Source organism: Chionomys nivalis, chromosome 2 (genome assembly GCF_950005125.1).
Source record: "Chionomys nivalis chromosome 2, mChiNiv1.1, whole genome shotgun sequence".
NCBI lineage: Eukaryota > Metazoa > Chordata > Mammalia > Rodentia > Cricetidae > Chionomys > Chionomys nivalis.
Genome location: NC_080087.1, coordinates 82,779,135 through 82,792,593, shown reverse-complemented (window position 1 = coordinate 82,792,593; position 13,459 = coordinate 82,779,135). Strand labels below are relative to the sequence as shown.

General features: G+C 53.5%; 1 protein-coding gene across 5 annotated transcripts in view; it reads left to right on the top strand.

The window, feature by feature from the left end:
- The window catches only part of Actn4 (actinin alpha 4), a 66,136-nt gene extending 52,740 nt beyond the window's left edge, over positions 1–13,396 (top strand). For 2 of the 5 annotated variants that reach the window (XM_057754296.1, XM_057754291.1), the window contains exons 9-21: positions 1,043–1,135; positions 2,553–2,783; positions 3,357–3,504; positions 6,450–6,600; positions 8,201–8,309; positions 8,436–8,576; positions 8,663–8,845; positions 8,935–9,069; positions 9,668–9,847; positions 10,443–10,589; positions 11,459–11,524; positions 11,990–12,148; positions 12,261–13,396. In XM_057754296.1, the coding sequence (XP_057610279.1) occupies positions 1,043–1,135; positions 2,553–2,783; positions 3,357–3,504; positions 6,450–6,600; positions 8,201–8,309; positions 8,436–8,576; positions 8,663–8,845; positions 8,935–9,069; positions 9,668–9,847; positions 10,443–10,589; positions 11,459–11,524; positions 11,990–12,148; positions 12,261–12,419 (1,902 nt within the window). In that variant the 3' untranslated portion in view covers positions 12,420–13,396. Of the gene's footprint in view, positions 1–1,042; positions 1,136–2,552; positions 2,784–3,356; positions 3,505–6,449; positions 6,601–8,200; positions 8,310–8,435; positions 8,577–8,662; positions 8,846–8,934; positions 9,070–9,667; positions 9,848–10,442; positions 10,590–11,122; positions 11,204–11,458; positions 11,525–11,989; positions 12,149–12,260 lie in introns of all 5 variants that reach the window. The other 3 variants (XM_057754285.1, XM_057754279.1, XM_057754305.1) reach the window with 2 other exon arrangements.
- The last annotated feature ends 63 nt before the right edge of the window (positions 13,397–13,459 follow it).

Here is a 13,459-nt window from a genome sequence, read left to right as displayed (position 1 = left end):
AATTTAGGCTTAGCACAAGAGTGCTATCTTCCCTGTGTGGTCACCAAAACATTCATTCTTCCTTTACACACTTATCAGTCCTGAGCACCTACAATATCCCAAGCCCAGCAATGAAGCAGAACAGCTGGCTGACAGCACCCTAGCAGCAGAAGAGGCTAGAGCTTGGGGTACCAGCAGTAAGTGATATGCTTGGTTAGGGTCAGAAGAAGCTGACCCCAGCGGCACCTCCAGCATAGGCCCTTGTGAGTCTCACCCCAGAACAAGTCATGGTGTTAGTCCTGGGTGCTTCCTGCAGCATGGCCTGTGGCGTGTGTGTACACCTAAATTAACACCGCCTGTGACTGCTCTGTCGGCCCTACCTATCCTTGTGCCACGGGTGTATGGGAAAGCGCACTGGGCCTGGAGCTGGCTCCCGAGCCTCTGTTTTCCTCCTCATCACTCTGTAGACCCTCCTCACTATTTCTGTTCCTGTTCTGTTGCCGTTCCAACTCTTCTTGGACCTTTTCTATGCTGCCTGAAAGGTACCTGCCTCCCTTCTCCTGTGTGGCACTTTCCCCTCACCCAGGTTTCTAGAGTTTGAGACCAGGGGCCAGCTCTGTATCTCTACCCTCCCTGTGCTTCCTTCTGCCCCTCAAGTCATGACGTACTCATATGAGTTTCTTTAGTCAGCTGCACTTGTGTAGGAGCCAGAGGGGGGTAGAGCATGCACTGTCCACAGGGACTCCATGGTACCAGCACCCTCACCTCCAGTGATGCTCCCATTCAAGAGGAGACTCTTTGCAGTTCTTAGGTTCAGAACAGCCCTACCCATTCCTGGGCACTAGAGGTTTGGTTCTAAGCAAGGGCTTGCCACCCTTCTGCAACAAGGCCCCAAGGACATGGCCGCTCAAGGCCATCATCCTACTGGACACGCACTTTCTCTCCTTTCCTCCTTTGAGGAGTTCTTTGTGGGTCTTGGACAAGCTGCTTTCAAGGGGCCTGCTTGTTAGGAGGGAGGGTCCACAGCCCCAGGCAGCCCTGACTGTGAGCTTCCCCATCCCAGGCGGAGACTGCTGCCAACCGGATCTGCAAGGTGCTGGCTGTGAACCAAGAGAATGAACACCTGATGGAAGATTACGAGCGTCTGGCCAGTGATGTGAGTGTGTGCTCCAGGTCCCGCCAGAGTGAATACAGGCAGGGAGGGCTGGGAAGTAATTATTGCTCTTCCAGAGGACTTGAGTTCAGTTCCTGGCCTTTGGGGGCCAGTGGCACATAGACATAATGCAAGCAAAATACTCATACACATCAAATAAAAAAATAAAGGTTTAGAATTTGGGGGGTTGGGCTGGGGTATACAGGAAGGCAGGAGGAGTAAATGTAGTTTTATGTAGCCCAGTCTGGCCTTGAACTTCTGATCCTCCTGCCCCCAACCTCTCATGTACTGGAATAACAAACATTATTTTGCTGTGAAAGCAGATGCAGCAGTGAGACCTAGAAAATATGAAGTGCAGGACTTTTGGTTTGGCAGTCACCATGTTTGAGTCCAGAGCTTGGGTTCCTATCGAGATGTTCAGTTTCTGTTTCCAAAGAGCATGTATATTCTTAGAAACATGATTCCTTAGAAACAGGACTTCAGGGTTACTGGTTTGAGGTGCCGGGTGTCAAACATGGGTCCTCATGTGTGCTAGGTGAGCACCGGTGCTCCAAGCACATCCTCGTCTCAGGCTTTAAGGTTGCAAGGACTGGGAAAACTTGAAGGATGTTCAGCAGTCAACAACCCAAAGTGTTGAGGATTTGATACTGGTGGGGCTAGGGCTAGGATGTGGTTGGTTGTCGGGCTCTTGTTTAACACGCACAAGGCCCTGGTTTCAGTCGGGGCTGATAGAACAAAAGGCAAAAGAGAAAAGAAAAAAAAACGGGGCCACTGTCATTCCCAAGACAAGGTGGAAGTCTTCTTGGGTGCTATTCACCAGCTCAGTGCCTCTGTTCTTGGCTTTGTCTTTGCCACTGAGAAGCCACTCTGTTTATCTGTGCTGGTGATAACTGACTTCTCTGTTCTGGATTATTTTTGATGGCCCAGTCTGTTGGCTTGTTGGTATTCTTCCTCACCCTGTCAAAGATCAGAGTAGGTCATAAGAATATGTTTGGTTTTTTTTTTTGTTCTTTCAGTTTTCTGTTTTTCAGTGACAGGCCTTGTGTATGCACTGGCCACCTAACTGAGGCAAACACACTGTAGGCCCTTACTATTGTGTCAGCTACCGTCCCTAAACCCAGGCAGACCAAGAGTCTCTACAGATGTGGTCAGTGATGCTGGAAGTCACAAGTCATATGTCAGTGAATGGAAGGGGGTCTTCTGGGAAGGGACAGTAGATTTGGAACTACCCACTTCAATCTGGGCAAGGAAGATTGGGAGCAGAGGCATGAACAGGAGGCAGGGTCAGCCCAGTGCTCCAGTAGCATCACATTCCCAGAGCTCTGCTGAAGGGTCCCAGCAGGAGTAGTCAGTCCTGAGGACCCTGTAGCTGAGGGGAGGCCACATTAGCACCTCTGCATGTCTTCCTACGGGCCCGCAGCTTCTGGAGTGGATCCGGCGCACCATCCCCTGGCTGGAGGACCGTGTACCTCAGAAGACCATCCAGGAGATGCAGCAGAAGCTGGAGGACTTCCGAGACTATCGGCGTGTTCACAAGCCCCCCAAGGTGCAGGAGAAGTGCCAGCTAGAGATCAACTTCAACACACTGCAGACGAAACTCCGTCTCAGCAACCGGCCCGCCTTCATGCCCTCTGAGGGCAGGATGGTCTCAGTGAGTTACCCCCTCCCCCCAGGGCCCGGGGCATCACAGTGCTTGGCTGGCATCATCTTAAATCAGCCTTTAGGCAGGGATGGTGAGGGTGCTTCACGTTTTCCACTGTTTCTCCTTAGCTTTACACACAGAACTCTCTGCACTACTACCCCTAGCCACACCACAGTTTGTGTGGACACCACGGCTAACAAGTGTCTTGAGATCCTTCATAAAAGGAGAGACAGCAAGACACCTTTTGTAGTCTCCTTGGCAGAATCCATCCATTGATTTGTGAGCATCATTCAGTTAGACCAGAAGAGTCAATGTTTATGTTTCTAGAGAGATGGTCAGTAGTTAGGCATTTGCAGAGTGTTTGAGTTCAGTTCCAACATCCATGACGCAGCTCACAGCTTCCTATAATTCCTGCCCCTGGAGATTCAAAGCCATCTCCTGGCTTCTGTGAGTATCTCCCCCCCCCCCCCCGACACACACACACAGCATGCTGGCCCATGTAGACAGAACTGAGGGTAAGGTTCAGGTAGGCTGCCCACCAACACTTGGTGAGAGCCCTGCTCTCCGTCTCCTGCCCCACAGGACATCAACAATGGCTGGCAGCACCTGGAGCAGGCTGAGAAGGGCTATGAAGAATGGCTGCTGAATGAGATCCGCAGGCTGGAGCGGCTTGACCACCTGGCAGAGAAGTTCCGGCAAAAGGCCTCCATCCATGAGGCCTGGACTGATGGTACGTGTCCCATGTTCCCTCACTCTGTTCTCTACTCTCAGGTGTGCATGCACACATAGTCCCTGCCATGTGGGGTCTGCTAAGGTCCTCTCCTGGCTGCAGAAATGCTGCTTTGGGTTTATGGTTAAGCAGGTTTTGGTTATGGTTTTTGTGTTAAGCAGCAAGGCACTCCGTTATGCCTCTTGGCTCTGACCTAAGATGGCTTATAGGTGAGCCCATTCCTGGATTATCCAGAACACAGCCAAGACTCTTCCCTGTGCCTGTGTACTTGTCCTGTCTCTTCCGAGAACAGTTCCCAGCCCACCACCTTGGCCCAAATGCGTAAGTCTTATCTCTCCAGCCGCCTTCTGGCTCTACAGGCAGATCTGAAGCTGGCGCTCCCTGACTGTCACCACCCTGTCCCAAAGCCTGCTTCCCAGCAGCCCTGCAGCTGCCTGGCTTCTGGCTCAGGATGTAGAATTCCATCACGTCCTTGGCCTCTGGTCGAGACCCACTTCATCACTGAGATTCCAGATGCCCAGGAGACCTAAAGGCCTCAGAAAATGAATGTTGAGAAGAAAGGGCACACCGTGCCACACTCACAGCCAGCTGTCACTCAGTGGTGGCCCTGAGTTCAATCTTGATTCTAAAACACGAAAACCCCTCCAGAGGAAACTTCCCTTTCCTCGCCCCCACTCCCCACCACTGCTGCTCTTCTGATTTGCCCTTTCTTGGCTGCTCTGTGTGGTTTTCCATCTGTTCCACCAAGGCTTCGCAGGGAGCCCCCTCACCTGTGCGGGCACACAGCCCACATAAACTGCATTCATCATGCTCCTGCTCTCACATGGACTCAGCCCTGCTGTTATCCAAAGCAGCCCAGTTTCCCTTCTCTGCCAAGGAGAGTGTGTAAGAAACAGAAGACGCAGTAAGCTAGGTCAGTGCCTCCTGCCTCACATGTGGTGCCCCTTCAAGGAGGTGTGATGGCACCTTCCTTGGCTATGTATGATGCCACATTGGAGGGAACGGGGGCCCTCATTTAGTTAATTTATTCAACTCATTCAACACACATACATGTCCAGCCAGATGCTTGTAATTTCTGTACTTGGGAAACTGAGGCAGAAGGTCAAGGTCATACTGGGCTATATAGAGGGCTCCAGAGTATTCTAGACTACAGTGTTAGATCCTGTCTTGAGAATCCAAACAAAATACCCCACATATGCTTGTGGATATGAGTCACTTAGCTGTGCTTGGCCCTGTGGGTAAGCCCTGCCCCGAGAAGACTCAGGCATATATGCTTACACTTCTCTTGTGGGGCCCCTAAGTATGTAAGGAATGCCATAACACCTGTGCCCCTCACATAGCTAAGGTATTTTCTGCTGTCATTTTCTAGATTATCCCATGGTTCTCAACAAATGAGGTGGTATACCCAGCCCAGGATTGCCAGAGGCGTGGGCAGCTAGTTTCATGAGGCTGTGGGCATGGTAACTCCTAAGACTCCTCTGGGAATAGTTGGGAGTAGGCTTGCACTGGAGGAATTTAGGAATGAGCCCTAGCTGCAGATAGGCCCAATCTCTGTTGCCATCTTCACACACCCACCCATCCCTCCCACCAGCCCTGAGTCCCCAGGCAAACATGCCCACTCTTCTGAGCTCAGCCTGTATTCTAAGTCATTGTAAAATCCTGAGGACAGCTGATCTATAGCCCCTCTCCACTGCTGGGTCCTAGTTACAGCAGCCTGCCCTGTGGGAAGGGGCTGCTCAGTAGTGGCAGAGCTCACGTGGATGCTTCCCAGGGGGACGTGACCGCCTGGGAATAAAACCAAACACAAATGAGTCTCACATACATCTCTTGGTTGCCCTGCAAGACACACTTGCCAGTTCACTGATGAAACAGCTGAGGCCTGAGTTTTTCTCAGCTGCTATTTCTGGTTCCCACCCTTGGGAGAAAGCAGTTTGGAGAAGGGAATTGCAAGCTTGCCTTGTGGTTGAGCCCTCCAGCCTGGGGCAGGGGTGGCAGGCCTGTGGAGTCAGTTTTCCAGGCCCACCTCTTGCCTGTTGGTGCCAGCCCTGGCCTGGGGCGCCTGGCAGTTGCTAGGCAGATGAGCCTGGGCGTGGCTGAGACAGGGGTGGCACTGACTCTGCTTTCTATTCTTAACCATCGCCTAAAATTCAGGATGGCTCAAGGCCAGATAGGTGCTGTCGCTGGCACTGTTTTACAAATGAAAGATTGACCAAGGCTGCCAGCTGCTTGTCGGGTACTCTGGGAGCAGACCTGGGGGTGGGCTCAGAGGCTCTTGGAAGCAGGGCTCCTTGAGGAAGAAGTGGAACCCTGACTGACGTCCTGGCTGGCTTTTCCCCCAGTCCTCTACACTCCCTTAACTTACTAGCATGGCTGCTTGGGCTTTTGCTCTGGGCATGTAATTAGCCTGGCTCCAGGACTAATAACAGTGTTTCTCCCTTCAAAGAGTCTGAACAGCCCCACCCACTGTGCCGAGAAAGTGGGTGTGGCGACAAGATTGGGGTAGGACCACCACCCAGGAGAGCAGCCTCCAAAGAGCTGGCCCAGGCACAGCTCCTAGGCCCAGACTCTTCCTACCCCTTTCGTGATCCCGCTGGGCCTGGCTGCAAGCCCAAGGGCTTCTCCCAGTCTCCATCCTCCACAAATGGGTGTCTGTAACTTTTCAACTGTCCTACCCTCTGTGTCTCCCACCAGTAAGAGATGCTGTTGAGAGCACGGGAGTTACACTGATACATCTGTCACAGACCCATGCACACCAGGAATCCTCTAAGCCTGCACAGAACCTAGCTGGACTTAGAGATTCCTGAGGAGCAAGGAAGACGGTTCCAAGAGTTTCTAAGCTCCAGCCTCTAGAGTAATAAATGTGGTCCATATTGCTGCACCTCCCGTCTTGGATAGCTCTGTGGCTGACGGGCTGTTGTTCAGGTGCCCCTCTGCCATATCTGCAGGGAAGGAGGCCATGCTGAAGCACCGGGACTATGAGACAGCCACCTTGTCAGATATCAAAGCTCTGATCCGCAAGCACGAGGCCTTCGAGAGTGACCTTGCTGCACACCAGGACCGTGTGGAGCAGATTGCTGCAATTGCCCAGGAACTCAAGTATGTGTGCACCTATGGCGTCGTCAGCGTAGAGTTCTGTCCTCCTCATGCCGGGAGAGCCTTACATTTCAACACCAGTGAAAAGAGTGAGGGACCTAGACTCTGGTTGCTTGTCCCTCTCCCCTGCCTGCCTCATGGTGTAGCTCTCCAGGCCCCTCCTCCATGTGGGGAGCACTGTACAGTGAGCCTGTTGTTCTGCCTGCCCAGTTTTTCCTGCTCAGAATACATTCACTGTAAGAGTTTCCAAATGGCTGCTGTCTCCCTCTCCCCCGCCCCAGTCAGATAAATTTGTGCATACAGTACACTGCGCCTCAGGAGCCAGTGAATGGGGCCCTTATTCTACCATTGCAGTGGGCCCAGGGAGTGGGAGCCTAGCCCATTACTTCATGGAAAATCCACAGGTCCTGGAGGAGCTCCTAAAATAGCCGTCTGCTCCAAAATAAGCTCCTTGCTGGAGCTGCTCTTTCTGTAGACACCTCCACCCATTAGTCACCCCAGACTTGTACAAACTGCAGGGCCTTCCCACCTGTGCCATTGGGGCCATAGGAGCAGGGCTGGTTCCTCATTCCTACCACTGTGGGCTACAGGGTGCTTGTTTGCATACCACAGGCTGAACTATGGTACTTGGGACCCATAACTTTGTTTGGTACCATGGTGTTACCCTCCAGATACCTGCTTGTCCAAACTAAGGAAAGCAATGGAGGCACTTTCATATGAGTGACAAGTGGGGTGCCCCTAAATAGACTTGGAGGACCAGGTTAGCCTGTTCTTAAGATATTAGGTCCCAGAAACAGTATTTTAGACATGGCTCTAGAGGAAGTACCTTCAGAGAGAGAGAGAGCTGCACATTTTGTTTTCCCTGAGAGCCTCCCTGAGCAGCCCTTCCCCTGCGGTTCTGAGTTCAATTCCCAGCAATCACATGGTGGCTTACAGCCATCTATAATGAGATCTGGTGCCCTCTTGCGACCTGCCTCCTGGAGCACGCATGGTCAGATTGCTCAGTCTGTGAAGTATTTCTCAAACAAGCATGAGGACATGTTTGTATCCCAGAACACACGTAAAAATCTGCATGGTGAGACAGGAGGGTCCGTGAGAGACCTTGTCTCAAAACTAAGCTAAAGAGAGCCAGTGCTACATTAGCCTCACAGCCTCAGTCTGCTAAAAGCTAGATGCTGTGTAACCCTCCTGAACTTCCCAGAAGCTCTCAGGCCAGCTAGCCTGAAGTATGCAGCCCAGCAGCAGAAACCCCAAGGTGGGAGGGAGGAAACAAATCTAGAAGGTTGTCCTCTGACTTAAACAAGGTTGAACTGGGTGTGGTGGTACACACTTTTAATACCAGCACTCAGAATGTAGGGGAAGGAGCCACGCAGTGGTGGCTTAAGCCTTTAATCCCAGCACTCAGGAGGCAGAAGCAGGCGGATCTCTTGAGTTCAAGGCCAGCCTGGTCTACAGAGTGAGTTTCTGGACAGTCTCCAAAACTGCCGAGAAACCTGCCTAGTCCAGAATGGGGTGTTCTTCACTGCTGTCACCTGATAGACGGGGTAGTGTGTGTGCAGCCCTGCCCACCTGCTAGGCTCATCGCACTCTGTGTGCTTCACAGTGAGCTGGACTACTACGACTCCCACAATGTCAATACACGGTGCCAGAAGATCTGCGACCAGTGGGATGCCCTGGGCTCCCTGACCCATAGTCGCAGGGAAGCCTTGGAGGTGAGGAGGGCTGTGTCACCAGAGCCTGATGCCCTTTGGGGATGTTGGGTATCTGTAGATTTCTAGGCCCCCAGGTCTGGCTGACCTGCCTTCCCTTCCCTGTCCGTCCCTCTTTGCACGCTGTAGAAAACAGAGAAGCAGCTCGAGACCATCGATCAGCTGCACCTGGAGTATGCCAAGCGGGCTGCACCCTTCAACAACTGGATGGAGAGTGCCATGGAGGACCTGCAGGACATGTTCATCGTCCACACCATTGAGGAGATTGAGGTGCCCTACCCTGCCCTCTAGGGGACACCCTTACACCAAAGCTTCCGGAGGGCAGGCTTCACTCCTTACTCCCATCTGTCTTCTAGGGCCTGATCTCAGCCCATGACCAGTTCAAGTCCACCTTGCCAGATGCGGACAGGGAGCGTGAGGCCATACTGGCCATCCACAAGGAGGCCCAAAGGATCGCCGAAAGCAACCACATCAAACTGTCGGGCAGTAACCCCTACACCACCGTCACCCCCCAGATCATCAACTCCAAGTGGGAGAAGGTGGGTCAGGGCCCTCTGGGCATGCAAGGGCTGGACTGGCCAGGTGGGGAAGATACCACCTGACCTCAGCTATTGCATCTCCCCCACAGGTACAGCAGCTGGTGCCAAAGCGGGATCATGCACTCCTGGAGGAGCAGAGCAAGCAGCAGTCCAATGAGCACCTGCGCCGACAGTTTGCCAGCCAGGCCAATGTGGTGGGGCCCTGGATCCAGACCAAGATGGAGGTGAGGCCGGCCACCCACCCACCCCCAGACAGTGAGCCCAGGCAGGCTACCTGTCAACTGAGAGAGCTGGGTGTGGTCCCTGTGTTCCGGGCTGCAGATTTCATGACTCTAGCAGACCTGATTTCAGCTCTTACTGGTCAGCAGATGAAAAAGAAAGCCTAGCTAAAGATTGGCCAAAGCTGGTCTGAGCCTCGACTGTCCGATCTGAGCCTGGAGCTGGCCTGCCTTCCACTTCGGTGCTTTTGCTCACCACTCTGTGTGTTGGTGGCTGGTACTAGTTTCAGAGTACAGTGATGGGGAGCCATGGGTACGGGGGCTCAGCCAGCAGCCAAGTCCTGATGCCAATGCCTTGCCCTCCTTTTATATATATTTTATTTTACTAGTTTTTAAGGAGCAGAGGAGCTTTATGTAGGGTGAAGTTGTGTGCTCTCAAAAGGTGAAAGCTGTCAGCCTGTCACAGTGCAGGGCCTCACAGATGAGCTGTGTAGTGCAGGCTTCCTGCCAGCACCAGAGAGTGGCATGAAAGCAGCAGGGAACAACAGGCCTTCCAGATGGGGCAGCAGCCAGGGCTGGTGTCACCTGGATCTCGTCCCTCCAGGAGATCGGGCGCATCTCCATCGAGATGAACGGAACTCTGGAAGACCAGCTTAATCACCTGAAGCAATACGAGCGCAGCATTGTGGACTACAAGCCCAACCTGGACCTGCTGGAGCAACAGCACCAGCTCATCCAGGAGGCCCTCATCTTCGACAACAAGCACACCAACTACACCATGGAGGTGCGCCCACACACACTACACCTTTAAGAACTGTGGAAAGGTTACTGGAAAGCTGGACAATGGCCCAAATCCTTGTCTTAAGGGCAAAAGGAGTGGGAGTAATTCTAGCCAGCCTGGAGCACATGTGGAGGGAGACCCTGTCTCAGAACACCAAAAGTTTGAGAGGGAGAGGGAGAGAGAGATCTAGAATTACCTGAGTCAGACTGCCTTTTGTCTGGAGGGGTCATATTCCCACCTACCTGTTACCTTACTTGAGCAAAGAGCCCTGGCCCTTGTTAGGCAGTCCCCTAGTATGAGGAGCATTGCTGTGCTAGGAACCTGAGAGTCCAGTTCCACATTCCAGTGTGCCAACACATGGTGCCACAATTCGCCATGGGATTCCACCCCCTCGGAGGGTCCATTATTGAGCAGTGGCCAACATAGCTCTAAAGAGTTGTGTATGATGCAAGCATCTTGGCAGTTGTGCCTCTGCCACATACATAATGTGTAGGTGAGGCCCATGATTGGCAGGGGCAGCCAGGAGATGCCAGGACCCTTGCCCATAGATGTGGTATAGAGGCTCTTCTCCCTCAGCCTTAACGTGTTCCTCCCTCAGCATATCCGCGTGGGCTGGGAGCAGCTGCTCACCACCATTGCCCGCACCATCAACGAGGTGGAGAACCAGATCCTTACCCGAGACGCCAAGGGCATCAGCCAGGAGCAGATGCAAGAGTTCCGGGCATCCTTCAACCACTTCGACAAGGTAGGCTGTCCCCCCACCCCCGTGCTGGCACAGTGTGGCCTTTTTCCCCGTTGTTTTGTCCTGTCCTACCCTCTTCATCTCTGCATCCATCCATCCATTCCATTGACCACTGTCCACAGGGTGGGCAGGAACCCTGCCCTCCAGGCAGATAGGATTCTGGTCCCCCATGCAGTGTTTTTAAAATTCAGATCCTGATGACCTTTTGACCCAGTACCACAGCTGCTCAGCTTCTGTGGGCACCAGTGTGCAGCCTCCTATCCCTCTCTCCTGAAGGCAGGGAAAGGTCCTCTATCTTTGAGCCCTGGACTTGGTCCTCCATGATACCCACTCTAGCCCCACTGAGGCCATGGGACCCTCTAACTGCCTTGCCCATCCCTGGCCACCACCTTGTCTACATCACCTCTAACTGTGTGTTTCCCTTCCCCATGTGTCCTCCTCCCCTGCCCACTGCATGTGGCCTGGCCCCTCTCCCACTTCTGTGGCCTGGTCTCTGCACTGCCCCTGTACGCCTGCCTTCGATGGCCCCCCGGCAGGACCATGGCGGGGCACTGGGGCCTGAGGAATTCAAGGCCTGCCTCATCAGCCTGGGCTACGACGTGGAGAATGACCGGCAGGTATGCACACCCTGGGGCCCCAGCAGACTGTGGCATTAACTGCTCTTCTCTCTCTCTTCTCTCCCCTCCCTCTCACCATTCCTCCTGCCATTATGTGCTGTCTCCCTGGCTCTCATGTCTCTCTGATCACTTTCCCCCTTACCTGGTCTCTCCGGGCCTCCTGCCTCCCTGCTCCCTCCACTGTGCTGTCTGTCCGCTGTGCACATGGGGCCTACTCTGGGCCTGGCCTCTGCTATGCCTGCGTCCTGGGAGCAGAAGCAGACAGGCAGCATGGACTCAGATGACTTCAGGGCTCTGCTTATCTCCACAGGATACAGCCTGGTATGCAGCCTCTGCCTCCCCTGCCTCTGCTCCTCCCCCAGCCCCTTCACTGCCTCCTGAGCTTCCATATCTTCCTGGGGACACTCCTCCACCCTCTAGTGCAACACGGCCTTGCCTGCCTCCTCCTCTGCTCTGCTGCACTTGAGGGGCTGGGGTCCTTCCAGTGACCCCCCCAATCCCGCTCTTCCTACAAATATCCAGGGAACGGTCTTCCAACTCTCTCCCCCTCTCTTCTGTTTCTCGTTCTCTTTCCCCACCCTCCAGAGCTGGGACAGTGGACCCAAACCCCTGCTTCCCGAAACATTGGGGGGGGGGAGACCAAGGGGCAAACTCCCAAGGCCTGGTACAGCCAGGCTATGGCCAACAGGCTGATGGCATGACCTTTCTATTCTTGAATTCTTCCAAAACTGAATTTGTAAGCAGCCTCACTAAGTCATGTGTACCCTCCCTACGCCCTCTCCACAGGGTGATGCTGAGTTCAACCGTATCATGAGTGTGGTCGACCCCAACCATAGTGGCCTCGTGACCTTCCAAGCCTTCATTGACTTCATGTCCAGAGAGACCACAGACACAGACACAGCCGATCAAGTCATTGCCTCCTTCAAGGTCCTGGCAGGAGACAAGGTGAGCAGGGCCTACAGAAGCACTGGGGCGAGTGATCAGAACCTCAGCCTACACTGGGCACTAGGTCAAGTGGGTGAAGTGGGTGCTTGAGAGTCCTGTCCTGTGCCTCCAGAACTTCATCACTGCTGAGGAGCTGCGGAGAGAGCTGCCCCCCGACCAGGCAGAGTACTGCATCGCCCGCATGGCGCCCTACCAGGGGCCTGATGCCACTCCTGGCGCCCTCGACTACAAGTCCTTCTCCACGGCCCTCTACGGGGAAAGCGACCTGTAAGGCCCTCAGCTACCCTGACTGGACTCCCTCGGCCTCCCGGAGGGGTTGAGGGGCCCTGCCCAATCCTGACTCTGTATCTATGCAAAGAGCTCTTTGTGGTCCTTCTAGGGGGTCAGGCAGGGAGGGGCTAGGCAGGGGAGGCCTAGAGATCAGCACTTCTGGTCTGTTAAATATATGTATGATGAGTTGTCGGGTTTTAACCTATGTGGAGGGGACACCGGACCCTTGGGCACCCTCTGTCCCAGAGACACCTTTCCAACCCAGGTCCCCTCCTTTGCCCCTGAGGCCCCTTCAAGGCCTCCCCTCACATCCAGGCCAAAGCCCCATGTGCCTTGTCCAGGAACCACCTGCCCTGCAAAGTCCAGCAGAGGGCACCCCGCTCCCCTGGACCAGATGTCAGTGGCTCCTTTCTCCCCCCTCCCTTGCCCCTTTGTGATTACCAGGAGCAGAGGACCTGCCATCATCCCTCTGCTCCAGGAGTGCCGGTGGGGCAGTCAGCCCCAGCCCATCTGGGCTCTGGGTCTCAGATTTTTAAGGACCAAAACCAACAAAAACACAAAGAATGGAACAAACAAAAAAAATCTTTAAAAAAAGGAAAAAAAATTAAAAACCTATAAAAAAAAACTATAAAAATTAAAAACTTCCAGAGAATTACTATTTACTTTATTAACTTACGGATTTATTATATAAATATATATCCATCTAGCCGCATATCTCTGCCACCTCTCTCACTCTCATAATGAAGACGTAGTTGATTCAATGCCCTCCCCAGCCCCCTCCTGATTTTCCCCTTGTTTGTGGTGGGCAGGGGTCTGTGGGGACCTCCTGAGGTGGAGGTGGGCTGCTGGCCTGCCTGCCTGGTAGTGGATGGGTTTCACCCCTTTGAGTTTATTCTGATTGATTTTTATTTTCTTGGTTTCTGGATAAACCGCCCTCTGGGGATGGGAGAATAAAACATGTAATATTTTTAAGAAGGAGTCTAGTGCCATCTTTTCTCTGTGTTGCTGTCACACCCTAGGGAGCTTGCAGGGCCCATCACG